This window comes from Cavia porcellus, unplaced genomic scaffold (genome assembly GCF_034190915.1).
Source record: "Cavia porcellus strain 051 isolate PalLab524CR breed Dunkin Hartley unplaced genomic scaffold, mCavPor4.1 scaffold_20, whole genome shotgun sequence".
Taxonomy (NCBI): Eukaryota; Metazoa; Chordata; class Mammalia; order Rodentia; family Caviidae; genus Cavia; species Cavia porcellus.
Window position 1 is genome coordinate 61,730,244 of NW_026947503.1, and position 27,896 is coordinate 61,758,139.

A 27,896-nucleotide genomic window follows, 5' to 3' on the forward strand; every position below is an offset into this window, starting at 1 on the left:
CCCCACTCACCGGGCACGGCGATGGTCCACTCCTCGCACTTGAAACTCTGGCTCACGGCCGATGGCGCCCCCAGGCCGGCGAGGTTCATAGCAGCCACTTGGAATTGGTACACCACGTTTTCCTTCAGGTTGCTGATCTGCAGGCGGGGAATGTTACAGGTGTGCTTCCAGCCACTAACGTCATGGCTTTGCCTCCTGCGGGACAGAGCTTCCATAACGGCTTCCCTGCATGCGGGAATGGCACTGGAACAGCAGCTGTGACCCAGCCACTCCACACGGATGTGATAGATTAAGCTCTCAGTTGGGTGGTTTGGGGTTCATTGCCAAGGAGACTATCCTGGATGAACCTGACTACTCAGGTAAGAACTCTTGAAATGCAACTTGGGCCCTTCCTGGAGACAGTCGTGGCCTCAGGCCTTGGAGAGACAAGATCGTGTCTCACACGACCATGCCACTCGCATGGGGAAAGGCAGCAGCCTTCGCCCTCCAGAGGCAAGGAACTGAGCTTTGCTGACAAGCTCAAGATGCTCAGAAGAGCTCCACTTGGCATGAGGGAGCGGCCCCACTGACACCAGACCACATCCTCGTGAGAGGGGGGCAGAGGGCCTGTGGCTGTGCCCAGATCCTGATGCATGGATGCTGTGACAGGACAGCCATGGGTCCCTCTGAGTCACATGGTTCACGGTAACTCGCTTTGCATCGAGTTTGCACACACAGGAAAAATGCATGCTAAGCTAGCATTAAAATATTACAGTTCTTACAACGTTGCTCGTTATCTACATTTCCTCTATTCCTCAGAAGGAGCTTGACTGTGAGGGTAAATACACATGATAAAATAATGAATGGAAATGTCTGTGAAATAGAAATGATGGGATACATTACTGTGAAAAAGTTAGTGGCAGCAGTAAACTATAGGACATGCAAAATAGGACCCCGGAGAAAAGGGAACTGCAGCAAGAAAAGGAAAGAAGGGGTGCATGTACCAGAGCCATCGTACACAAGAGAAGACAGAAGCTGTAAACCGACAGCTGACGGAATGACACAGTCTCCCTGCAGAGAGGCAGAAGGATGGGGAAAGAGAAAGCGATCCACACATCAAACACAGACCTGATGAGAGTCTGAGAGGCGGGGAGACAGGCTGGGGAGTAACCATGCTGTGGGCAAAGATCTTCTAATTATCCTGGAAAAGTTCACCCACACACATTGAGGAATTCTTCTTCCTCAAATTAAAGGCACAGTTTTTTTTTTTTTTTAAACTGACACCTAGACAGATAATACCTTAACTGGAGCACATCAAAGGTAATATGAACATATTAAAAGTTATCTACGGTAAAAAGAGGAATTTCGGTCTTGTGAGCAAGCAGACTGAGTTGGCAGCCCTGGCAGCCGTGAAGCGCAAGGTGATGGAGCTGTGTATTTGAAGCACCAAGAGAAAACAGCTACCATTCTGGGTTTGTTTGCTTGTTTTTTACCCAGAAGAAGTATTTTTTGGAGGATGAGGAAAAGGTCATGTTTTCAGACAAACAAAAAAGAAGACCATTTGCTCTCAGAATACCTTCACTAAAAGAAACTCTAAAATATTTAAGGCAAACAGAAACTCTAAAGTATTTAATTTCAACTAGAAGGTTAAAGATGAAGAATTAAAGCCAAATAAAATGGTTAGTGTATAGGTAAATCTAAACAAATATTGTCGCTATAAAACAATAACCATGACACTGCTTATTAAAAAGAATCCAAGAGACACATACATGAACCATAGCAGTGGAAAGAGGGCAAGTGGATCATTCAAGGGCTTTTCCAGTTCTGAGACAAGGGTAAAACCGACGGATGACATTAGCTCCTAGGTTTCCTCAGCCACTGAAACCAAACAAAGCAAGAATCGCAGAATCTATAGCTTTTATGATACTGTAAGGGTAAATAGAATGATTTTTAAAAACTTTTCAGAAATAAGAAAGGACAAAAAATAAACATAGAAGAGGGAGAATAAACATAAAGTACAAAATTCAGCTGAGTGTGGTGGCGTATGCCTGTGATCCCCGGTACAGGCAGGCGCAAGACTGGAACATTGCAGGTTCAAGGCTGAACTGGGAACTTAGACCCTGTCTTAAGATACAAAAATTTTAAAAGATGTGGGTGTAGGTCAATACTAAGATTTAGGATTCAATCTCCAGTATCACAAAATAAAGTGATTTTAAAAAAAATTCAGCCAGGCGTGGCAGCTCACACCTGTAATCCCAGCACTTGAGAAGCTGAGGCAGAAGGAGTGTGATAAATTCAATACCAGCCTCAGCTACAAAGTGAGCTCAAGGCCAGCCTGAACTGCATAGTGAGACCCTGTTTTAAAAAGACAAAAAAAAAAAATCCATAGAAAATTAAATTTTCCCAAATGACAAAAACTGTCAGGTCAGAAAAAGAAACATAATTCTATGCTATTTTATATTATTATTATTATTATTAACAATATTCTCTTGGTACTATGGATCAAACTCATGACCTTGCACTTGCCAGACAGGTGATTATGCCACTGAGCTAAATCCTTGGCCCCTCTATGCTATTTTAAAGACACATATAAAATACTGAATTTATAGAAAGATTGAAAGTTAGAAACATTACATTCCATGCAAACACCTACCAAAAGAAACCAGTATATCTGTATCAGTAACAAAATAAAGATTTTAAGTCAAAAATGTTCTGTCAGGAATAGTCACTTTGTATACATTTATAAAATCACTTCAAATACAAATGGTGACTCTGTGTGCTTGTGTGCCTGTGTGTGTGTGGGTGTGTGTGTATGTTACTCGGAATTGAAACCAGGACCTTCACACTGAGTTACATCCCCCCTCCCCGCCTTTTTTTTGAGAAAAGATCTCTCTAAATGACAAGGTCTCTCCAAGTTTCCCGGGCTGGGCTTGAGCTTGCCATCCTCCTGCCTCAGCCTCTTACGGTGCTGAGATTAGAGGCGTGAGCCACTTTGCCTGAGCAACATTTTAAGCAAGAGAATTTTGTGATATGTCAAATGTGTCTCAAAAAGTGAGATTATCCTGCAGTTTTCCCTTCCTATGTTATCCTCATCAGATGTTAGTATCAAACTAATTCTAGCCTCAGAATAATCTCACTTATAAACATAGAAGCAAAAGCCTGGATGATGGTCAGCTGCAAAACCCAGGTATGTATCAAACAGTATTCCAGGATGTATCTATCCTATGAAACATCTAAATTGGGTGTACACCAGGAATGCAAGTTTGTTTTAATGTTAGACTATTGCTAGAATATACCACATTAAAATTAAAGGAAAAATCATATAATTATTTAATATACTCAGGAAAAATTTTTAATAATTTAAATTCACTCCTGATAAACTGGGCATAGATGGAAACTTCCTTTAACAGGTGTTACTGTCCCCAAAACACCTATAGCCAACATAACACCTAAAGGTGAAATGTGAGAGAGTTTTTCCTTTAAGATAACGATCAAGTCTAGAATAACCAACTTTACCATTTCAATCCAGCATTCATTGTACTAAAGGTTTGAGGTGAAAAACAAGGTGAGAAAATGAAGTAAGAAGATATAAAATTTGGAAATGAAGACATGAACTGTCTTTATTTGCAGATGATATGACTGTAGAGAGAGAAACCCAAAAGAATTTGTAAGTAATTTATTAAAGTTGTAGGAAAATTTAGCAAAAAAATAAATATATGGTAAATGCATACAAAATCAATATATAAAATTAGTTATATTTTCCTATAACAACAACAGAACACTGTGGTAAATCATACCATTTACTATACTCGAAATGTATAGTATTTTTATAAATAAATAACAGATGACGTGCAAACTTCTGTAGTGAATAAGAAAACTTCCATGAGAGATTTTAAAGGTGAAAATAAATGGAGAGAAATATTCAGGTTCATGTATTAGGAGGATATTTATTTATTTTCTGGGACAAGCTCAATGTGCAGTTTGGGCTGGCCTCAAACTCCCAGCGATCCTCCTGCCTCTGCCTCCCGAGTGCGGGGATTCTAGGTGGGAAACACTTTGCCCTGCTAAAACTGACTTCACAACTGTCCTCTTGTTCATAATTGGTTCAGGTGGAAAGTTTCCAATGACAGTTGTGTTGTTTTCAGCATATCTTACAGTTAGAAGCCAGGTAAATGGGCAGAACTTCTCAGCAGGTGAACTGTAAAGGAGGACCTCAAGGTGGGTAATCTGTGTGAGCAAAGATGCTCAAACTCACTTGACACCTAGACTGTCGAATCCAAGAACATGTGACTATGCCAAGGGCTGGCCAGAACACAGAGCAATGGGAAATCACACCTCAAGAAAAATAAGCAGACCCGCTGACCCAGTTATTTGATTTTGGTAATAACCTGGAGAGACTGGTGCATACCTATGCCTGTAGCTGCGTAAAAAAGTGCTCATAGCTATATTCTTCGGGTGGCTAAAAGCACAAAAACGCCCACTTAGCACTCAATAATAGGATGAGAAGTATACTGAGATACAGTCACATGCAGGAATACTATACGGTGAAGAAGAAGAACGAGCCAACATGGAAGAGTCTTACGGTTACAGTTTTATGTTCTCCTAGTTTGCATGATAGTTCATGAATTCCAACTGTCAAATTAAAAGACTGTGGCTTTACATTGAGGGAGACACCATTCCCAGGTCCTGCCCTGCCTGGAACCCTCTCGGGGAGGAGTTTTGTGAGATCTAGGACACACAGAGAGCCACACACTCACCTGCAGGACCATCTACCCGTGGCAGCCCCACTCACCTTGTAGGCCTCCTCGCTGACCGCCTTGATGTTGGCTTCTCTCCAGGGCCCTGGTTTCCCATCGGTCACCTCTCGGTAATTCACATAGTAGCCAGTGATTTCTGCCCCTCCGCTGTTATCCGGCTGCTTCCATCCAAGAACCATCGAGTCACGAAAGCTTTCAAGACAAGTGATGTCATAGGGTGGAGACGGCGCGGCTGTCGTGATACAAGCAGATGGTGAGTGAGGGAGAAGTGGCTGTGTGAGTCCACACACATAGCCTGATGGGCTGCTGGCAGGTGCAGGGCGCCAGCGCTCACGGCAGGAGATCAGAGCACGACAGTGGCCAGTGATGCTGCCTTCCACGTGGCACATGAGGACAAAGTGAACACGTGGCCACAGTGTGTGCTTTGTAATTATCATTGCAAAGATTAAAGACCAAAAATCTGCTGCAGGAAAATGGAGCAATATCGTGGGAAATGTTTGCTTTTTCCCCATAAGAAGAAATATTTCCTCAAGCCATAATTTTTGTTTCTGTGTTATTTTCTTTTCAGTTGCTTCCTGAGGGGAATGGAATGTGTGTATCAATTTGTGTCTCTTTACTTATTTGGAATTTCCACAAATTTGCAATGGTCATTAGTGCCCCCCCCAGCACACTTATGCTTACAAAACTTCTTACTGATACACATTCTGTCCATACTCAGGAAAAACAGCTTATTCTGGGGCTCAGCTCTTTAAGAGAATTTAAAAACCAAAGCACACTGACTTCCGCTTGGTTTATACCATTTAGTCACAGTATGTTTTAGTTGGTGCTGGATGTCATTCCTGTAGTGCAAAATACTATACACCTGGCACTGTATTCATTAGTGCCAAGCTAGAAAGAAACTTGGAAAGATATTTCAAAAGGCCTACATTTATGTGGCTTTGCTGATCAAATTTTCATTCAACTCCCGAAATGAGAGTTTTCAAAAGAAAAGATAGGGCGATGGAAAGAAATCTGTATGCAATGATATCAAAAAGAATTTTCTGAATGTTTATTTGGATTGGGAAATAAAGAGACAATCTCATTCTTATTCCAAAAGAAACTCAGGATAGTAAAAAAATTTTTTTTTAAATTTTTTTTTGCCTTTTTCATTTTTATCGGTACCAGGGATCGAACTCACGACGACTGCCTGCTTGCAAGGCAGGCACTTATGCCGCTGAGTTAAATCCCCAGCCCCCCAATTTTTTTTTAAATAAAATGCATTTGTTTCTTTCTTCTCCATTCTCTATGTTCAAAAAAAGCCTGCCCCTCCCTTTTCCTCCTTCACAGCGCTTATGAATGTGGATCTCAAGCCAACACCAGTGTCACCTGGAGTTGACGGGACAGGTGCCTACGTGCAGAGAAGCAGTCACAGAGTGGGGACGGGGCGGAGGAGGGACGGGCCCTGGGCGTTTGCACCCTTGTCAGCAGGAGCCCATCATTTCAGTTTCACACGGTAAGAGAAACACAGTCTGGGCTGCGTAAGCCACCAGAGCCCTGCGCAGCGTTCTTAGTTACTGAGAGCAACCTTCAGTGAACCCCGTCTGGAGGTGTGGGCTATCTCTCCCAGAACACAGCTCTGGGCAGTTCTAACACCCAGTTCGTGTTCATAGTGATGAGATGGTGATTTGAATGAAATGTGAAAATCACTTCAGACCTGGCTGAATGACGGAGGTCAGTGGCTGTGACCCTGATGCAGTGTCACCCCTTGGTGAGATCTCAGTCCTGCCGTACTGATCGCATGGCATTTCGAGGAGCCATACATGGGCCCCTTGACGTGTCCTCCCTGCCTCGCATCTCTGAGCCGCGCCAGGCTTGGGTGTCGTCTGGGGACTTGAACCCAAGTCCTCGAACCATTGAGGCATCGTTCAGCCCAGGGAGTGACGTGTTATAGCCAAACCCACACACAGTTACACAGACACTGACCCAGTAGGGGAGCCGAACCCAGGAAAATTCAGGACCGACATTGATGGAGGGGGACACGATGAAGGATGGAGACAGAGATGGAGATGGATGAAGAGTCAGACTTTCCCACTTCTCACCTACTGGGTCCTTCTTCTCTTTCAGGGGCTCAGACTGACTCTGCCCCTGGGGAGCCGCCTTCTGGGGCGCGGGGGTGAGCCCCTCCTGAACTGTGTCACTTACTTTACTCGCTTCTGTGTGGCCCAGGTCGTGAGACACGCGGGGAGGTGAAGGTTTGCTAAGTTTGCTATCGGGCAAAGCATCTTTCGGGCAGCTTTTCGGGGAGGCTCCATGCACAGCCCCCCTGGAGGCTGTTAGTCCGCCGGGAGCAGCAGGCAGGTCGGGCCACACATCCGGAGACACTGCGCCTCCTACAATCGCCAGACAACAACGGAGACACGTGAGCCACAGCGTGCAGAGCTCTGGGGACAATGGGTGGGAAACGAGGTACACGCTGGGCCCAGGCGCCCTGGTCTAACGGGATCGCTGGGCTTTATAAGAAACGGGAGACACATGCTTCCCAGAATTTACACCAGGAGATGCTGCAACTTCTCCATGGTCTGGAAAAAGGAGAAATGAGCACAAAGAAGCCACAGACAGAACAGGAAGTAGCTCACTCCGCAGAACCCAGAGAGGTTTTAGTTCACGCAAGAAAAAACAAACCTGACTTTCTTGAAAGAAATAAGCGCTGTTATTCAACAGAATTGGAAAATGAAACATGAAGAGCACAAGAGACAAAACATCAAAGATGCTGATTTTATGTACCGGAACCCCATTCATTACTGCACCCTCTCGCCCTCCCCTCCTTCCTTTCTTCCTTTCCTTCCCTTCCCCTTCCTCCTGCTCTCTCTCTCGTCTTCCTGTCTTGTGCTGGGGCCCAACCTCAGGGCCCCCCACACTAGCCAAGAGCTCTGCCCAGCCCTGAGCTACACACCCAGCTCAGCCTCCACCCTCCACTAGTTCAGTTCTGCTGCCCTGAGCTGCCTGGCTTCCTTCCCTACCTCCCCCCAGTTTTGGAGGCACGTCGTGCACACACACACACACTTATTTTACGACTGCCTTTATTCTGTGTGTTACTTTGCAAGCAGAGATGAAACACAGGCTTGAGCAAGCGTGTGCACCTTACATGGATGTTAGAGGGCTGCATGAGGAGCACGTTAAAGTGCTGTTAGTGAAGCCAGCCAAGCTGCACTGGAGATGAGCGGCTCATAGCTACGGATGGTCTGCGTGATGGTGCGGTACCATGTCACGGAGGTGGGATGGCCCTCCATGGTCCCCGGATGAGCACAGAGTTAGGGTGGAGTTTCACGGGATGGCAAGTGCCTGAGGAGACTCGGAATGGGGAAGTTGGAAGGGTGACAGGTGTATGGAATCTGGATAAGTGATGACAATCTGCAAAATGACAGCTATGGAAGGTTACGTGTCACTGAGAGCCAAAGAAAATGATCATTTAAGGATGGCATCATGGAGCAACAGGAGAATCCATAGGAGACCGTGCCATGGCCTCTTCCTTCCTCATGAGACACATTCTCCTGCCCCTCGCCAGGCTGTGCATCAGGAACTTACCGATCGCGGCTTTGACTTCGATTGCTTCTGAGTCCTGCGAATAATCGCTAAGCCCAGCCGCATTCACTGCTCTGACCCGGAAAATGTAGCTCTGACCCGTCACCAGTCCATGGCAAGTAAACCTGAGAGGGGAGAAAGTTTCAGGTCTTTCCTAGGAGGAAAGCTAGGGAGGTGATTGTCAGCTTAGCTGGCTACGTGACACTGATTCTTTTATCAAAAGGAAGAGAAGACATAAAGGGATTCAGGGAACATGCTCACGTTAGACAAGAAGGCAATTAAGTAATTTTTAAATTTCACTCTGTCAAAAAACGAGGAGTCCTAGATTTCCCCTGGCATTCATCATGGTGATAAGGATAACAACACATAAGAATGTTCACAGAGCCCCTATGAGCGACGGCTTCTCATCATGGCGGACCCTAGAGATAAGGCGCTTCAGGACTACCGCAAGAAGCTGCTGGAGCACAAGGAGATCGACGGCCGTCTGAAGGAGTTAAGGGAACAATTAAAAGAACTTACCAAGCAGTATGAAAAGTCTGAAAATGATCTGAAGGCCCTGCAAAGTGTTGGGCAGATTGTGGGTGAAGTGCTTAAACAATTAACTGAAGAAAAATTCATTGTTAAAGCTACGAATGGACCAAGATATGTTGTGGGTTGTCGTCGACAGCTTGACAAAAGCAAGCTGAAGCCAGGAACAAGAGTTGCTTTGGATATGACTACACTAACTATCATGAGATACTTGCCGAGAGAGGTGGATCCATTGGTTTACAACATGTCTCATGAGGACCCTGGGAATGTTTCTTACTCAGAGATTGGAGGGCTGTCAGAACAGATTCGAGAACTGAGAGAGGTAATAGAATTACCACTCACAAACCCAGAATTATTCCAGCGTGTGGGAATAATACCTCCAAAAGGCTGTTTGTTATATGGACCACCAGGCACAGGAAAAACACTCTTGGCACGAGCTGTTGCTAGCCAGCTGGACTGCAATTTCTTAAAGGTTGTATCTAGTTCTATTGTAGATAAGTACATTGGTGAAAGTGCCCGTTTGATTAGAGAAATGTTTAATTATGCAAGGGACCATCAGCCATGCATCATTTTTATGGATGAAATCGATGCTATTGGTGGTCGCCGGTTTTCTGAGGGTACTTCAGCTGACAGAGAGATCCAGAGAACTTTAATGGAGTTACTGAATCAGATGGATGGATTTGATACTCTGCATAGAGTTAAAATGATCATGGCTACAAACAGACCAGATACACTGGATCCTGCGTTGCTGCGTCCAGGAAGATTAGATAGAAAAATACATATTGATTTACCAAATGAACAAGCAAGATTAGATATATTGAAAATCCATGCAGGCCCCATTACAAAGCATGGCGAAATAGATTATGAAGCAATTGTGAAACTTTCAGATGGCTTTAATGGAGCAGACCTGAGAAATGTTTGTACTGAAGCAGGTATGTTTGCAATTCGTGCTGATCATGATTTTGTAGTTCAGGAAGACTTCATGAAAGCAGTTAGAAAAGTGGCTGATTCTAAGAAGCTAGAGTCGAAATTGGACTATAAACCTGTGTAATTTAATATAAGGTGTTTGACGGCTGCATGACAGACACTGACTAAATGTAAAAATAAAGTTAAGGAAAATAATGTGTGTATTGGCAGTGATCTCATTAAAACCAAATAAAATGTATGTGAATAACATCATAAAATTAGTATGTAATTCAGTAATTCAACTTTAAAATTGATACAGAAAAAATTTGTATGTTAATGTTGCATTATTGCAGCAGAAGTTATGAGTATTGAACTTTTCATATTTGCAATGTGAGCATTTTGTAAAACATTGAAAGTCATTTGAGATAGTATGAGAGCATTTCTTATGACTTATTTTATATCATTTGTTTTCCTCATCCTAAAACTGAATAAAACCTGTTTGATTTAGTGCTAAAAAAAAAAAAAAAAAAAAAAAAAAAAAGAATGTTCACAGAGAACTGCGTAATGTATATAAAATAATGTCACAGTGTCTGCATAGGCAAGGCCTCTAATCAGTTACAGGTGACATTAATACTATTCTTACTGGCTACTTCTGGGGTATGTACATGACCACAAGGCCCTGCTGCCCCACCACAGCTGCCTGCTGAGTGCCCCAGAAGCTACAGATAATTGAGAAATTATACTGGAATCTGAAAACTCTGAAAACAACTTCCTGGGATGGCTATTTTTGTTTTTTTGTTGATTTGTTTTTTGAGTCAGGGGGTTACTACGCTGTTTGGGCTGGCCTTAAACTCGCTTTGTAACCCAGGCTGGCCTTGAGCTCACAGCAATCCTCCTGCCTTGTCCTCCCAAGTGCTGGGATTACAGGCGTGTATCACCATGCCTGGTCTTGTGATGGCCGTTTTTTTTTTTTTTTTTTTTTTTTTATCGGTACTAGGGATTGAACTCACGACTGCCTGCTTGCAAGGCTTATGCCGCTGAGCTAAATCCCCAGCCTCCTACTGCTTTAACCTAAGGCTTCAGTCCTGAGGCGGAGGAATCCAGGACAATGTCACACGTAAATCAAGATTACTCTCAAATAGCTCTTTGGCTATAAACACCTGTGTCATGAGTCACCTGACATTCAAGCCTGTCCTCAGGACAGGCACCGAGGAAACCCAGGTGGCTAATGCCTCTGTCAGCTTGCTCAGACATTCAGTAGAGGACAGCATAACCCAGCCAGTTTTTTGGTCCTCAGTTCAGCCAGGATTCATCAAGTGCTCCAGTGCTGGAGACACCGAGCTGAGTGCTGTGGGCTTGGGGGTGAGTAACCTCGGAGCCTGCGTGTTGGCTGCTCCCGCCTGTACAGAGCCAGACTCGAGGCCTCATAGCCACACTGCTGAGAGCTGGGGAGCACACAGGAGTACCCGGAGTGGGAGGCAAGGCACGAAGAGACCTCGCTGTAAGAGCGAGTCTCATAATACACCAACTTCTGCCACGAGTCAGTTGTTTTCCCTCCTCTCATGCTCTGCAAAAGAACTCACCCATCCTAAAGGGGTCCTCAGGCCTAGGAGGGCCCACCAGGCCTGTCTGAGAGTTTCTGGGGGCCCCTTTCAGAGGGGTCCTTTCAAAGGAGGCTCGCATCTAGTACAGAATTTATTATATATGTAGATATAACATTCCTCACATGCAAAACAGATACAGTGAAGTGTTTCTGATAAGTCTTTGTTTTTCTGTTTGTTTTGGTACTGGGGATCGAACTCACAACTTTGTACTTGCCAGACAGGTGTTTGAGCTGCTGAACTAAATTCCCATCCTGCATTTTAGTGTTACTTTCTGTCTACTTAAGATTAGGCTTGATCATGTTGATGCTCAGAGTTTACAAAATGTCGGTGCTTTGTTTTTTGTCCATGTCAAATGCCTGGGTCTTTGGGTTGGGTAGAACTGGTCAGATCCTTTGCATCCAGCACCACATGGCACGTTAAAGACCAGAACCGAGGGGAAGAAAGAAAGAAATAGCGGAAAGAAACAGAATCACAGAAGACCTAGGAAACTAGCTGTACGCTAATTGCCATTTCTGGTTTCTGAGTGTTAACAAAGAAAGTTTCTCTTCCTGAAAAGTTTTCTACATGTTCAGTTTGAAATGCACTGGGATACTTAAAACACACCCGTGCATGTGTGGGCACCCGCACTATGGCCCAGGGCCCCTGCTGGGTTACCTTGTGCCCTTCACCGGGTTGTTGTTGCAGGGCTCCCACGTGCCGGAGCCGACCATGCTGGCCTCGATGTAGTACCCCACCAGCTCCTTGGCATCCGGGGGCTCCTCCCACGAAACCACCACCGAAGTATCTGTATTCCTGCTCGGGATGACTTTGCTGGGAGCCTGGGGGATGTCTGAATCAAGAGGAAAACAGTGACAAGGTAGCTTTAAGAGACTCAGCACACGTGCACCAACACACGTAGAAATTTTACACAAATAACCTTGTGAAACATCCAATTGTTTGATTTCACAATGTGTTTGTTAAAGCAGGAAGCACTGGAAGTGTTAGTGTGGGAGCATCATAGTAAACTGATGTCTGTGAGTTTCAGCAACACACACACATGCACATGTGCATACACAGACACACATACCTGGGGAAGTTTACTTTCTATGAGCAAAAATCAGCCTTACTTAATGGAGAGGCTAAGCACAGCTGCAGACTTCTAGTAGAAGCATGACCCCTTTAACCTCTGCGTACACACGCACTCACTAATGCAGCTCTTGCTCATAAAGTAAGTTCTCAGCCTCTCTGTCCAACGACACTCACCGAGTTTGTCCCCCACAACGGTCACCTCTGTGGCCTCTGAGGGCTCACCGACCCCAGCCGAGTTGGAGCAGCGCACGCGGAATTGGTAGGACTTGCCCTCGGCCAGATCGAACAGGGCAAAGCGAGGGGACTTCACGGGGAGCTCTGTGTTCACCCGCTGCCAGCTCTCTGTCCCCGCGTCACACTGCAAAGAGGACAGGGACACCCACTGAGCCCCAGCCCAGCACTGCCACTTCGGTGAGTGGGGCTGGAGGTGAGTAGGGCTGGCTTCCTTTAGGGCATGGAACACAATAGCAAGGAGCACAGAAAAGGGACCCATCCACAGTGTGAGTGTGGTGGGAGCTTGTGCAGCTGTGGTGGACGTCGGTAGCGAGATTCCACAGAACACTAACTCCGGGTCCACCGGACCCTGCCAGACCCCCCTGGGTATATCCCTGGAAGACCTCAGGCTGCGATGACGCATGCGTGCCCGTGTGCACACCAGCGCAGGTCACAGTGGATAAGCTCTCCCTCTCAGAGGACGAATGGCCAAAGAAAAGGTGGCAGACACACAGCATAAAACACTCCAGCCACAAGTGGAGTGGAGAGAGGCCACCTCACTGGCAGGACAATGACTTGTGACCATTCTGTTAATAAGTCAGGCACACACAGTAAAATACTGCATGGTTTTGCTTTAGAAGAAACATAATAAAATATAAATAAAGGAGTAAAATAGATAAAGAAACGATAGTAGGAAAAAGGGTTTTTCTGGGGCTGGGGGTGGGTATCGGTGGAGGGGAGTTAGGGAAGGGGTAAAACATTAGACAATGATCCGGATGTGTTATACGTGTGCACCAATTCCCCCAAGCAAACATAACTATGAGGTATTGCAAACATTCACTCATTTAAGAAAGTTTACTAATACATCACAGGCTCCATTGACTTGATACGGAGCTACGCCATGGTGGAAGGGATCCAAAGATGGAAGATTTGGTCCCAATTGTGTTAATAACTTGGAAAACCATGATGCTCTTGGTCTCAGTTTGTCAACTGTAAAACGGGTAAATTTAGCACACTAACCCTTAAAGGCTGGTGCAATGTCTCTAATGACCATGTGTCATTGTATGTGGGAGTTGCTTCCTTCTAAGGGAGAAAATCTTCCCAGACCTTTAATTTTTTCAGCTTTGATTCATCATGACTTATTTTACCCTGAGAGAATATGTAAACAATTGTTGGTCATTTATACTTTCATAAGAAAAATAATAGCTATCTTTTGCTGTGCTAAGAACACTGTAGGCCATTGTAACTTTGATCCTCTCTGCTACACCATGCAAGTTGCAAGAGAAGACTCAGGGTCAGGAGACTGAGAGACAGCCCGGTGTAGTACAGGTTAAGCATTCTTTACTCAAAATGCTAGGGAAAGGAAGTGCCTCCGAATTCACAATATTTTGCATTTTGGAAAATCTGCAGTTTTTACTTGTGGAACATCCCCAACCCAAAAGGCTGAAACGTGAAACATTTTGAGTGTCTCGTGGGCTCACAATTCTGCACTTTTGGATTAGGAATGCTTGGCCTATCGTCAGATTGTACAGATTCAAATCCAAGCAGCCTCATAGTTGCAGTAGAACCTCGGGCAAACCAGATGCCCTGGGTGGTGGACTGATGACTGGTCAACTTCAAACACCAGCTAAACTACATCAGCATCGTGTGTGTGTGGATGGTCCACGTGAGGATTGTTGCCAAGATAAAAAGAACTGGAGAGGAAGAGGTGTGCTGTTAGTTCTCCTGTTGCTATGGGTTCTCCTAGAGGAACCTGTCAAGCTTCTTTCCTGACATGAACTTGGCTATTTTCGTTGTCAGAGGAACTCTGGACCTTGTTGCCCTGAGAAGGGCTGTGGTTCACTTTGGGGGAGCTCTGGTCCTGACTTTGAACATCACTTCCCAGCTCTGGAGGGGAGGATGTCTCCAGGAGAAGCCTGTCATGCCGGCTTCCTGATATGAGCTTGGGATCTTGTTGTCACTGAGGACGGTAGTAATACTTTTCAGGGGAGCCTTGGTCCTTACTTTGAGCATTGCTTCTTGGCTCCAGTGCGGATCCCTCAGCTGCTGGCACAGATCTTTTGCCCCACAGGTCCAAACTTTGTAGTTTCCACTGCTAACCTCTGGGTTTCCCAGTGCGGATCCATGAAATAGACTTGCATGAATCCTTGTCGTGGGTTCTGGCTCCTCCTCGTGGGAGGCACTGTCATGGGCTCTGGGTCTTTGGTTGGATTCATGCAGGACATTGCCTTGGGATCCAAGCCTTTAGCTGGATTTTTGGGGTCTTTAGTGTGTGACAGATTTCCTGCACTTCTTGTATTCTTTGGGTGGCTATTATTAAATAATACTATAAATTATGTGCCCTGCATTGTCTTGTTCTTGTGGCAAACCCTGACAACAACGCCCTATAAATACTTTTGACATCCTCACTGGCCCAATAGGCACAACGAAAACCATGGTATGACCCTCATAGAGCTACCTTGGAAATTAGGTGGGTTAGGGTATGGGAAATAGCACCTGGTTCCTGCCAAGTACAGAAACGGGCTGAGAGCCATGCGGGTTTTGTCTCTAACTTGACCAGACATTTGCAAGGGAATGAGGGAAAGAGCTCAAGGCATCAGAGCCACAGGGGAAGGCATGGAACTGAAAAGATCACAGAGGATGGGGGCCCTGCACGCAACTGTTCACCCATCGGATTCCTGTAAGACCCCAATCCCGCCTTTTCAGGGATCGAAGATGTGGTGTCACTGGCAAGCGGGTTCCTGTTCTCTGCAGGTGAAGCCCAGGTGACAGGTGCTACGAAGCAATGCAGGCACAGACTCATCACGAGGAGGTGCCGGCCCTGGGGCTGGAGGGTCCTGGGTACCCTGTTCCCTAGGGGGAAGGTGTTCATAGAAACACCTCGCACCAGCTCAGGGTGCCTGAGCTGGTGCCTGTGGACCCCAGCTTCCTGCGTGTCCTGCAGCCCGAGCCTTGAGCCCTGGGTGTTCAGTGAGTCATTCAGGGACTGACCCCATAAGCCTCTCCCCGCCTCCTGCGTGGGGGGCTGCTGGGAGAGTATTTCAATCTCCCCTGCAGCTGCAGCTCGAAGGAACTCAAGTTTGGGGCGTGGAAGACTCTTGCAGAACCAACATGACAGGAAACCGTAATTACCCATCTCAGTGTCAGGAAGATGGTGATTACTGCCGGGTTATTCAGTGCTTCTCTCCGGGAGCCTTTACAGGGATGTACGGGACACCCTGGGAAGCCAGTGTTTATCTCTCTCTCTCTATTATTTCCCTCTAAAAGAAGAAAAAGTGTCTAGGGTGCTACTGCAGGTTGTGTGTGTATGTGTTGCCAATGTCTAGAAAACATAAAAATAGAAATATAAATGCTTAATATTATTTTCAGAAAACCAGACTCCATTGGCAGAGGTCCATCTTGCATGTGGAGGTGGTGCTGTATTTATTGTTACCAATTTCCCAGGGGTGAGAAAGAGGCGAGCTATGTAGCTCAGAGGTTGGGCTGACTGTCTATCACGAAGAAAAACCGATGAATGAAAGGAAATTGCCCAGCCTAGGGCTTCAGCCCCACTATAATTTCTCAAGAACCACTTATTGGGCTGGGGATTTAGCTCAGAGGCATAAGCACCTGTCTGGCAAGTGTGAGGTTTTGAGTTTGATCCCCAGCACCAAAAACAAACAAATAAACCAACCAAAAATCCCACTTATTTGAAATACACAAAGGGCCATAATGGTATTGTGTCTTATTTTGTGTTGTTACCTACATGGCAGGGCTTGGTACACCCTGTTATCCTAATGCATTTACCTTCTCAGATAACCGTCAAGGACCATGATCAAACACAGGTTCTGAAATGTATCGAAATAGCATTCCAGATAGAAAAGGGAAAATTAATTTAGCTCCGTATTTTTATAAAACAAAAAATCTCTTCTGTGTTTTTTTTTCTGTCTAAAATATAAAGACGTTTTTATGCTATCACAATTTTGTAGAATAAAATTTAAAAGTTCAAACACTGGTTTTACTTATTATTTTAAATATGGTGCCTCATCATCCATAAAAATGTAAATTTTTAAAATATAAGGTCAAAATTTTCTCAATTCTGCCCCAATCAATCTGTCTTTGTTCGCTTGTTCCCAGGACTGGGGTGAAAGCCCAGACTCACTTCTAACCACGCAAGCACTTTACCTCTGAGCTGCAGCCTGTTTACTCTGATCAAAGCTTTCTTAAAGCAAGGGACCTGGAGCCTCACCTTGAGCAGATTCTTTTCAAATATCCTTCTCCCGGAGCCCAGTTCTGTGGACTGAGGGCCTCCTGTGCACTTTAGTCTGTGCCTTGTGTCCAGGCCATTAGGTTCCCACACCAGCAGCCCGGTTCTTCCCCAGTGAGGTCCCACCAGGCCTCAGCTCCCTCCCATGTCAGGGGCATCAGCGCTTTTCAGGACTGCCTGGACACTCACCTACCATCCTCATCCTTCACTCTCACTGTGTGCAGCTTTCTAATGATCTGATCCCCCTGACATTCGATTGGAGGGAAGAACTGCCAGCTCTGCTGGTTGTCTTCCCATCCCTAACCCCACTGTCCCACCAGGACACCGGGCAGGTGAGGGTTGGCTGTCTTAACCTCTCCCCATGCTTGGGAAGTTGCTCTCCTCCTCTGGCTCCCCACTTCCCGCATCGATGTTCCCTTCCTCCTGCACAAGGGTGAGTGTGGGCAGCTACAAAGCCACCAGCCAAACCTGGGAGACCGAGACCATCTCCAGAAAACACCATCCTACAGGTGGCCTACACTTGCAGATCTGTTTCTCTTTTAAATCACAGGGTTTATGATCTGGGGTCTGTGACCCTCAAGAGAGGGTGTGAGTGAGTTCCAGGGGTCCCTGAGGCCCCTGAACCCTCAGACACAGTTCTGGGTGATGCACAAAGCTGCCAAGGTGGACACTCAGAGTTCACGAGAGTGTAAAGTGTCAGGGACATTCTCTCTCCCTTCCACCTCACTCCACCGTCCCCAGAAACTCCGCCTCTCCCGCTGAGCAGCAATGTTCAGGAACTGACCCGAGCTGACATTGACTCCAGAGTCTTACCTTCTCCACAAAGTACATGATGCCCTCGTGGCCCCGCTGGCCGGGGGGCTTCCAGCTCAGCACCACATAGCTTCGGGTTGCCTCGGTGACACAGAGGTCTGTGGGGGGCCCAGGAACAATGCCGGCTGGAAAACAACAAGGAACAGTTAGGGACGCACATCCTGGATAGGCCTGGACACTCCTCCTGGAGGAAAGGGATTCTGGCTCCCCTGTGCACCAAGGAGCTTGTGTTTTGACCTTTCTCTGAAGCATCAGTCCTGCAATTGTTTGGTGCCCTGGAGCACTCAGCAGACAGAGCTAAGGATCCAGGACGCTGTCTTTGTCTTTGAATTGTTTACATTTGAGTTGATGACAGGAAAAGCAAACAGTACAGGGCAGGGTGTGCTCGCGGTGAAAGACGCAGAAGGTCACAGGGGAGCAGGAGCTGTCAGGGGCTTTGGGGCTGATCCCTGTGTGTGTGGAGGTCTCCCATGGGTGATTCAGTTCCATCTTAGTAGGAAACACCAAGTTTCCCGGACACAGCCAATTCTTGTCACTTCTTGATAGACACCAGCACTTGCAGCACGTTCTCCTGACTTCTTTGGTGTGTGCTTTTTAATTTCAGTGGAGTTTTCATTCCTGTTCCGCCCTCCAGCCTCCGGCCACTTACTGACCTTGACCTCTGACATCTGTGTCCTTCTTGACCCTCACTTCCTGCCTGGGAAGAGCAGCTTCACTATGACTCCAGCTGCAAACCCAGCTCCACGGGGACCTTGCTGGCGGCTGTCTGCTCCAGGATTTGTATTTCACCTCCTTCTCCCCTTGGAGCCATTGAAAGCCCTGCTGGAGATGGGTCCAAGGACTCTAAAGTCCTGGGGCTGCTTTGTTTTCTCCCTTCTAATCCCAACCCAGCTATCAGAATTTTTTGAATACCCACCTAGGGTTGCCAGAGTAGTAGAGGATGTCTTGAAATTTTAGTTTCTAAATCAGCATCATGGAATTGTTAATATAGTTACTGCCTTGGGCATTTGTTCTCAAACCTGACATAGTTGGAAATGCAGTCACTCCCCGTCCCCTCTGGTCCAGTTAAAACTTCCCCTTGCCAAGTGGCTGTTGAAAGGGCAGGACTCTGTAGCCAGGAAAGCCTCAACCGGAACCAGGAAGCTCTTATCTTCCCTGCCCCTGAGAATATACCTATGGCGCGAAACCTAGGACCAATGGGCTACCCGTGCATCCCTGATGCCCCCTTAGGTTCCACCCCAAACCGAGGCTACTTACATACCCCCCACGCCACGTGTCTGCTGGAGAGATCGCTGGACACCAGCAGTGGGAGGTGCCGGTCATCTCTCTCTGTGTTCTCAGAATAAAGGCCGCTTTTTGTTTTATACTTCTCATCTTTTGGAAATATTTTTCATCTTTTGGAAATAATCCTATCAGCTGTGATACAGGCTGCTTGGTCCCCATCCCACACACCAAAGCCCAGCACACCTTGCAGGTGCTAACCACAATAAACCTGGTCATCAGAACTGATGGAGAATCCAGTGAATGAGCTCTCCCTTCCTGTGTGTTTCATTCTTAAATTAGCTGATCCATTACTCCTGCAAGAATGCCTAAGGACAATGCCACAGTGACCATTAATTGTGATCCATCAATTTAACTGGATTAAAACACAGAAGGGATGGGGAGGCACACTTTCGGGCCAAGGCTGTGACCTTGGGTGCCCAGTCAGGTCTCTGGCGCTGACCTTGCTGGCCCTGTTCCCTTGCTCTCTGCTCCGGGCCCACCATGAACTGCCAGCTGAACATGGAGTGGAGTCTCTGAAACCATGAACTAAATAAACCTCTTCTCAAAGCTATATCGGATAATTTGCTCCAGGAATGAGAAAACTGACTGAAACACCCCCAGTCATAAAACACCCAGAAGGGCACATTCTCCTAATCCCTCCCCATGCATTTCCTGCTGCCTGCTGAAGGCAAGCCTTAAAAAGATTAAACTCTTCTTCCAGAATGAAGCTGAAGGGTATTTCTGGAAACAGGAAAATACTTAACACCAAACAGTGTAAACTTGAAGTGTCCAATATCAAATAAAAAATTATCAAGTATGTAAGGAAGCAAGGAAATAAAGCTAGAAGGAGGGGAGAGAAGCAGTCAGTAAAACTGAAAGGTTTGGCCCAGACAGGACACTGTAGCCAGGAAAGCCACAACCGGAAGCAGGAAGCCCCATCTTGCCCTGCCCCTAGGAAGTTACCTGTGACGCCATCTTCCCGCCCCTGGGAATTTACATATGGCGCCAAACCTAGGACCAATGGGCTACCTGTGTATCCCTAATGCCCGCCTTAGGTTCCACCCCAAACCGATGTTATTTACAGGCCCCCACGCCGCGTGTCCACCGGAGAGATCGCCGGACGCCAGCGGTGGGGGTTGCCGGTCATCTCTCTCCGTGTTCTCAGAATAAAGGCCGCTTTTTATTTTATATTTCTCATCTTTTGTTAATATTTTTCATCTTTTGGAAATAACTCTATCAAAAACAGAACCAGAATTGTCACTGATGATACAATTTGTGTCACCCATGAATTGCTGCATGTGATTTGCTCATCAAGGCCCCAAGACAGTTATTAATGTGCTCCGTACATTCGAGAAGGTGAGTATTGAACAAGTACAGCCTCAACCATGTATAAGGGGACTTCTTCAAGTGAGAGGACAGGAAGGAGTAGAGGAGAAAATATTTAAAGAACTAATCATAAATGTTTTCCAGATCCAGTAACAACCATAAATCCAAAGAGCTGAAAAATTTGTTGATCCTGAACTTAAACTGTATGAAAAAAATGAGACACATACACATTATAGTCAAATTTCAAAAGAAAAATGGATAAAGAGAATATCTTAGAAGCAGAGATGGGGAAAAAAGACACACTATGCCTCTAGGAACAAACATGTAATGACCACAGCCGTCCATAGTGAGGGGCCAAACCACACGGGCCGAGTGTCACCTAGGGTTCTGTGTCCAGTGAAGGTATATTTAAAACTGAAAGTGAAACAAAGACCTTTCCAGACATACAACACATAAAATAATTTGCAGTCAGTAGACCTGCACTACAAGAAAGTTAAAGAAAGGGCCTCAAAGTGGAAAGAAAATCTTATTGGACAGAAATTTGGATCTATAAACAAACAAAAAATGAAAAGGAAAAAAACAGTAAAAATGTAAGTGTTGAAAAACATTTTTCTTTTAAAATTTCTTTGTAAAACAGCATAATGACATTAAAGTCAATGATGTTGTGTAAGTATGCATTTGAATAACCTGTATGGCCCCAAGGCAGGTGACGGGGCACTGCTGTGCTAAGGTCCAGCACTGCTAACGATGTTAACAGTACCACTGAAGGGTGGCGGAACAGGTTATATTATAAATTTGAAGCCACTAAAGTCTAAAACCAATGATTACCCCAGCACTCCGGAGGCTGAGGCTACAGGACTGCCTTGAATTCGAAGCCAGCCTGGGTTATGGGGTGAGTTCAAGGCCAGCTTGAACTACATGATGAGACCCTGTTTCCAACAAATTAAAAATAAATAAATAAATAAAATGATTGTAGTCAATGACATAACACAGATAAATGGAATGATAAACCACAGCCAAACTTTAAAAAGTAAAAAGACAGAAAAAAAGGAAACAGATGAAATAGACAGAAAATAATATAATGATAGATTTAAGTTGAACCATATGAATAATCACATGAAATGGAAATGGTTAAAACATCTCAATTAGAAGCCAAAGGCTGGAACTTCCAGGAGAACATGGTAGATGGATAACAGCAGCTTTGGAGGCATTCTGAGAAACCACACTTAAAATCCAGGAATGATGCTGGGCGAAAAATCCTAGGCAAGGGGAGATGTACTTTGTCGACCCAGGAACGAACTAAACTAAGAGAAACCAACTGGAAACGCAATCCCGGTGATATAACAGGAACAGATAAGGTCTCAGCACGGAAGCTGGACCCCGAGCCACTGGAAGCTGTGATTTGAATTTCCTGCAGCCGCTGCTACGTCCCACTCGGCACGGCAAGGAGAGAGGCGCGAAAGCTCTGAGAGTGGGAAGCAGTAAATAGAGTTGAGAGCGGGACTGGCTGGGAGCTCTGTATCGACCTGTGGTGAGTGAGCAGATCAGGGACCCTTCCATAGAGTAGGAGGCTTCAGCAAAGGACATACTGGGACCAGGTGGGCTGGCTGGGACAGGATGCTGCAGTGACTTCAGTCACATATTCCCCTCTCAAGCAGGATTGGTGGGGAGTGCCTGGCCTGCATGCCAAAAAAAAAAAAAAAAAACAAAACAAAACAAAAAAAAAACCCCAAAAAAAACAAAACCGAAAGGGTCCTCAGTCCCCAATCCTGAGGACACTGATCCAGGAAAGGTGAATACAAAGGAGAATGAAGACAGAAAACATGCAATATCAGGCACAGCACCAATAGACATAAAGCGATATCTCCGGAGCCTCATAGATGAGTTCAAAAGTGAAGTATTTAATGAAGTAAAGCAAGATATAAGTAGAATAGTTAGAGAAATGCTAAGTACTGCCCAAGAAAAAACAGATGGTGGAATGGAAGAACAGAAAAAAAGGGGAGAATTGTTTGATGAAGAAAATAGAGAAAACACAGAATACGTGAAGCAGGTTCAAAGAGATTACCAGGAAACTAAAAACTCTATTGAAAGCTGGCATAACAGCTTGAAAGAAACTAAGGATAGATTATCTGAACTGGAGGCCAGATTTGTAATATGGGAGCATGAAATGGAAAACTTCTTAAAAATAACAAAGAAACAAACAGCAATAATACAAAGACTAGAAGATGGTAAGAGGATCTATAACTTAAGAATTAAGAACATAAAAGAAGAAGTAGGGACACAAACAAACGAACTACAAAGGCTATTCACAGAAATAATCCAGGAGAATTTCCCAAATTTAGGTAAAGGTAAAGATACTCAGATGTATGAGACATACAGGACCCCAGCCACCTACAACCTAAACAGAGCTACACCCAGGCATATAATAATCAAAATTCCAGAAATCCAATATAAGAACAGAATATTAAAAGCCGTCAGAGACAAGAATCAGATCACTTACAAGGGAACACCCATCAGAATTACAGCAGACTTCTTGGCACAAACCATCAAATCACGAAGAGTGTGGGGGGAAATAATTCAAGCTTTGAAAGATAATAACTTCCAGCCAAGATTAATATATCCTGCACAACTGTCCCTAGAAATTGATGGAAAAACAAGGTGTTTCCAGGATAAAGAGGAACTAGGGGAATTTGCAACTACCAATTCAACTCTACAGATAATACTTAGGGTTAAAAAAGGAAAATACCAAGATTTCAGAAATAGTGGCAGAGAGGCCACAATGAATGGAGCAGAAAACAAAATGAAGAAGACAAACTGACAACAAACGATAGAAAAAGAGCTCAACAAAAATGAGGCAGAGAAGATTGGATGGTAGGAACAGCTATTTTGAAGAAAACAAGACATCATAATAGTGCTGATTTAGTATCATCTTGTTTTGAAGTCCCATCAAACTTGTACTCTTCTGTCTCCATTGGTCTTAAGTGGTTGTATCTTATTGGATTTTATTATATATGATAATATAAGTAAAAACTTTTATAGACAAGGAGATTATACAGAAACCATTGTTCATTTTCTGTTAATTGGTTCTAAATACCCTGTAATAATGTCATTCTCTTGAATGGTTTTATAGTGTCTTGATATGTTTGGTGCTATAGTATATGAAGTTATACTCAAAGATTTCAAGGAAAGAGACACTATGGTAACTATTTTTATGTCAGGATATCTTGTGGTGAAACACTATTTTGCTTAAATGGTTATGTTTTGACCTGCGTTGTTCTGTTGTTATGCCCTCTTTTATCTCAATCCTTTTTTAAAAAAATTATTTACTTTTTTCTTTTTATCTTTTTAATTAAGGGAAAAATAAATAAAAAATAGCCAGATACATTATAGTAACCTACTTTGATTTCCTATTAACTTGATTCGAAATCCTGTATTGCCCTCACCATCTTGTTTTGACTGATTTTCCCCTATTCTGCTTTGCTTGATAGTACCAAGTTCGAAAGTATAGGCAAAACTGTGAAGACAATAAGATTCATTATGACGCCCATTCCGGTTGACTATTATCTTCTTTTAAAGTCCTGTAATGTCTCCAATGCTTTGGTTTTATTCTTTACTGTTTTGTTCAATTTTATTATAACTGGCAATTCTTCTTAAAATAGCAAGAGGCAACCATTGTTGATCACCTTGTATTTTGTTTTTACATTATCTATTATATCCATCCTTTTGAACTGAAAAAAAAAAGAATGGAAAAAAGTGTACAAGCTCACTCTGGATCAGTACTTACAGGAAGATGGAATTACGAAGGCACAACATTAGTTACAGTTGGAAAAGATGAACAAACAGAAGTTTGGTTGAAGATTGGGATGCTTAGATCAATGTTAGCTCAACAAGGAACACCAGTGTATTGGTAGCTTGGGTCCCTAATTCAGAAAAAGTCCTTTACGCAGTAGGAAAGCAACTGATTATGAATCGTATTTGCAATATGCAGAAGGTTTCCAAATAGATTAGGAGAAGATCAGCATCAAAATTCAGATGGAAATTACTAAAGAATGAGAGCGATCATCAAGCAGTCAGTCCAGCAAGAATACAAGTCTAAAGCACTAATTAACTTGCTAGCCTTTAAGAAAATTGTAAATTAATTCTGATTAACCAAAAAATAAGCATGTTTTGGTAGCAAAAGAAAAAGGTACAATTTTAATTATAAGTACTTTCTGTGTATTTAATAAAGTATAATCAGAAAGAGTAAGAACAACAACAACAACAACAAAAAGCCAAAGGCTGCCAAATTAGCTAAGAAATCTAGAACCAACCATATGCTGCTTGCAAGAAAGACAGTTTAAATGTAAAGACAAATACAGGCAAGAAGTAGAGTTGGAAGAATATGCCATTCTGACACTAATCAAAAGAAAGATGGAAGAACTGTATGGAAATCAAAGCAGGTTTCCAAGCAGAAAACACTGCCACAGGAACAAGGAGTCACGTTACAACAATGAAGTGGTCAATTCATCTATCTATACAAACATAGGTGCAAATTTCCTTTAAATGAATAAAGGTGTGAAAATTTCTAACAAGTTTAACATGTAACAATTATGTAAAAAGGGTAATATACAGCATAGTTGCAAAAGTCCTAAAAAAAATTTTAGAAAATAAACTCCACCAGCATAGAAAAAGAATAACATAGTATCACTAAGAGGGATTCATCCTAGGAGCAGAAAGTTAATAATCTAAAATCAGATCAGTAATTAATGGAGAGGAAAAAAATTATCCAATAATCTCAGTACATACAGAAAAGGCATTTGACGAAATGCAGTACTCATTCTTGAGATACATACAGTTCAGGCAACTAGCACTAGAAAAGATTTTCCCCAACCTGATAAAGGGTGGCGATAAAAGCCTTCCCTGAGTTGGGTGTAGTGGCGAGAACCTGTAACCCCAGCACTCAGGAGGCTGAGTGAGGCAGGACTGCTGAAAGTTTGAGACCAGCCTGGGCTGCACAGAGAGTTCAAGGTCAGCCAGAATTACCGAGAAAAAAAATCTGAGAAAATCCTCCCTGTAATGCCAGATTTGATGATGAAGGACTAAGTATTTTTTCCTTGAAATCAGAAAAAGGCAAAAATGCCAGTTTTCCCACTCCTAACATTATATTTCCAGAAAACAATAGCAAACATAGTCAAGTATGACAAAAATGTCAAACGACACAAAAACGGTGAATAAGCACATAGAAAGGTGCCCAATATTGTTAGGGGAATGCAAAAGAGAACCCCTCAGAATACCGCTCTTCACCCGCGAGAATAGCTGGAATAAAAAGGGCGGTCACGCCAAGGACTGTGACAACGAGAGACAGCTGGAGCCCTCACACAGTGCCCGCCAGGCAGGCACGGCTCTCGGAATGATTATGCCAAGTGCGGGAAACCCGGCCCAGAGGAGGACGAGTCCATTGCTGTAATTTTTTTTTTTTTTTTTTTTTTTTGGTCTTTTTTATCGGTACCAGGGATAGAACTCACGACTGCACACTTGCAAAGCCGGCGCTTATGCCGCTGAGCTAAGAGTCCATGGCTTTAAAAGCGTGGCCAGGCAAGCTGCAGTGACAGAGAGCAGGTGACGCTGGCCTGGGACACTGTGAGTGAGCAGGAAGAGCCTCGAGGAGGCACAGGCAGATTTCAGGAACTTGGACCCCTGGCTTCACACACCTATGCACACGAAAAGCACAGCTCACACCTCCCATGCCTGCAGTTTATTGTGTGGCGACCGCCCCCTCCCCCTGCCACTGAGAAAGCCTTACAGAAAACACGATGCCTGGGCACCTGGATGCCTGAGCCCCTGCTCAGGGCTAGAGTGAGAGCCCCACATACCCGACCTGTGACTCTGTCAGTTACCTTGTGGGTCCAAATGTCTCAGCTGTTTTGTCTGAAGCATCACAACCTGCATGATGCCCCCTGCTACAAAGCGTCAGCTGCAAGGCAAAGCCCAGCACCGGCATCGGGGTGACCAGGTCCTTACCTGAGGGCTCCTCTTCCGTGACGATGATCTGTCCGGTCCAGGGTGCTGACGGGCGACCTGAACAGAGATGGAGACGAATCACAGGCGTTGACAGGGGCGGCTGACCTGCTGGCTGGGTTAGTCCTGGATCTGCTGCTAGCTCACTGGAGCCTTTTCCTAAGGCTGAGTCATATAGGGGCATGGAGGGGACTGTGGGGGACACGCCCCATCTTCAGGGCCAGGACTGAATGTGGCCACTGGCATGGGGCAGCAGAATAAGCCACATGCGAATCACTGCTCAGGAGGGCTCTCCCAGCCTTCCTCAGGGGCAGCGCATGTCTGGGGCAGCGTTCTGGGGCAGCGAGGAGCCCCACTACTACCAGTCATCGCGAAGATGAGAGGCAAGAGGGCGCCCACCCGGCAGCGCAGCGCAGCAAGGGCAACACTTTTCCCTTTCCGTTTTTGCAGTGTGTCGTCTACGGTGGAGATCAGAGCGGTCTTTCATGAGAAGGGCCGAAGAGACCAGCTACAGTCAGAGGGGAGATGCCTCTGTGACCCCCATAAACACCGGAAAGAGAACAGTTCAACTTCCGCTTGCCTCAAGGGACTTTTCCAGGTGATTTGGCAGGAAAGTAGAAAGGTGATGAAGAAGACAATTTAATTCCAATTCAATCCAACTCTACACTGGCTGAATTTGTAAGACAGCAGTAAATGGAAGCCCAAGTAGGATCTGAGAATTTGGGTAAGAGAGAGGAGAGGGAAGCCTGGAGAAAAGTGACAGAGAAGAGCACAGAGCTGCCTACAGCCGGCACAGCGAGAGGTGACAGTGTCTTACTTAGATTCCGGAGAGGCTAACTCATTCGGATAAGGTAGAGAATAACCTCAGGAGACACCGTACACCTGCAGTCCATCACTAGGGAGATTTGCCCCACCCCAGGGGGGATTTGGCAGCATCTGGGGACATTTTTGCAAGAGACAAAAGCATCCTCTTATACCTAGGACACCTCCCTTCCTCAAACACAGAACTACTGGCCTAAGGAGCCAACAGGGTCAAGGTTGAGAGGCTGGTATGACTGAAATGTCATTGTCAGAAATCCTTGTAATGTCATTGTGTGGTCCCTATTCCTTAGGATGTCAATAAGTTCCATGAAACAAATGCAGGCCGTCATTCATGGACCATGGTTTTGACCTTAAAATCTGGAACCTAGCTAGGTGTGGTGCTGCACATCTGTAATCCTAGCACTCTCAGGAGGCTGAGGCAGGAACATCGATATGAGTTTGAGGCCAGTCTGGGCTACAAAATGAGTCCAAGGCTAGCCTAAACTGCATAGTAAAATCCTGTTTCAAAAAAAACCAGAAAACAAAACAAAAAGATTTGGAAACTAAGTAACAGGAAAAGATTAAATTTTCGTGTGTGGAAACTCAAATTCAGATCAGATATGATGTAAATCTGCTTTTCTGCTGATATAAAGAAACTTACAGTGTTGAGACTTAATGCTTGGGGAGAAGATTTCAAAGTCAAGAGATACACTTGGAGCCAGGAGTGTATTTCAAATGCACTAATAGCGTGGATAAAAGTGATCTCCAGGCTATATGTTTTCATATTTCACACAGTGCCTGTAACCCAGATTAACAAGGCAGCTTTAAGATAAA

The 27,896-nt window shown here is 44.8% G+C and overlaps 2 protein-coding genes across 3 annotated transcripts in view; one reads left to right on the forward strand and one right to left on the reverse strand.

The window, feature by feature from the left end:
• Positions 1-27,896, reverse strand: part of Myom1 (myomesin 1) — a 114,184-nt gene that overhangs the window by 38,744 nt on the left and 47,544 nt on the right. Inside the window, exons 13-20 of one of the 2 annotated variants that reach the window (XM_063231903.1) lie at positions 26,265-26,321; positions 17,676-17,800; positions 12,578-12,761; positions 11,990-12,164; positions 8,301-8,422; positions 6,815-7,105; positions 4,772-4,968; positions 11-137 (exon numbers count right to left, since the gene is read on the reverse strand). In XM_063231903.1, the coding sequence (XP_063087973.1) occupies positions 11-137; positions 4,772-4,968; positions 6,815-7,105; positions 8,301-8,422; positions 11,990-12,164; positions 12,578-12,761; positions 17,676-17,800; positions 26,265-26,321 (1,278 nt within the window). The remainder of the gene's footprint in view (positions 1-10; positions 138-4,771; positions 4,969-6,814; positions 7,106-8,300; positions 8,423-11,989; positions 12,165-12,577; positions 12,762-17,675; positions 17,801-26,264; positions 26,322-27,896) is intronic. The other variant, XM_013146700.2, reaches the window with a different exon arrangement.
• LOC101788057 (26S proteasome regulatory subunit 10B) lies at positions 8,687-10,239 on the forward strand. The gene has a single exon (XM_005001244.3). It carries the CDS (start codon positions 8,707-8,709, stop codon positions 9,874-9,876), a length of 1,170 nt encoding a protein of 389 aa, XP_005001301.1. The 5' UTR covers positions 8,687-8,706; the 3' UTR covers positions 9,877-10,239.

Excerpts from the sequence above, each read along its gene's own strand:
- LOC101788057 (XM_005001244.3), top strand. The coding sequence starts at position 8,707 with ATGGCGGACCCTAGAGATAAGGCGCTTCAGGACTACCGCAAGAAGCTG.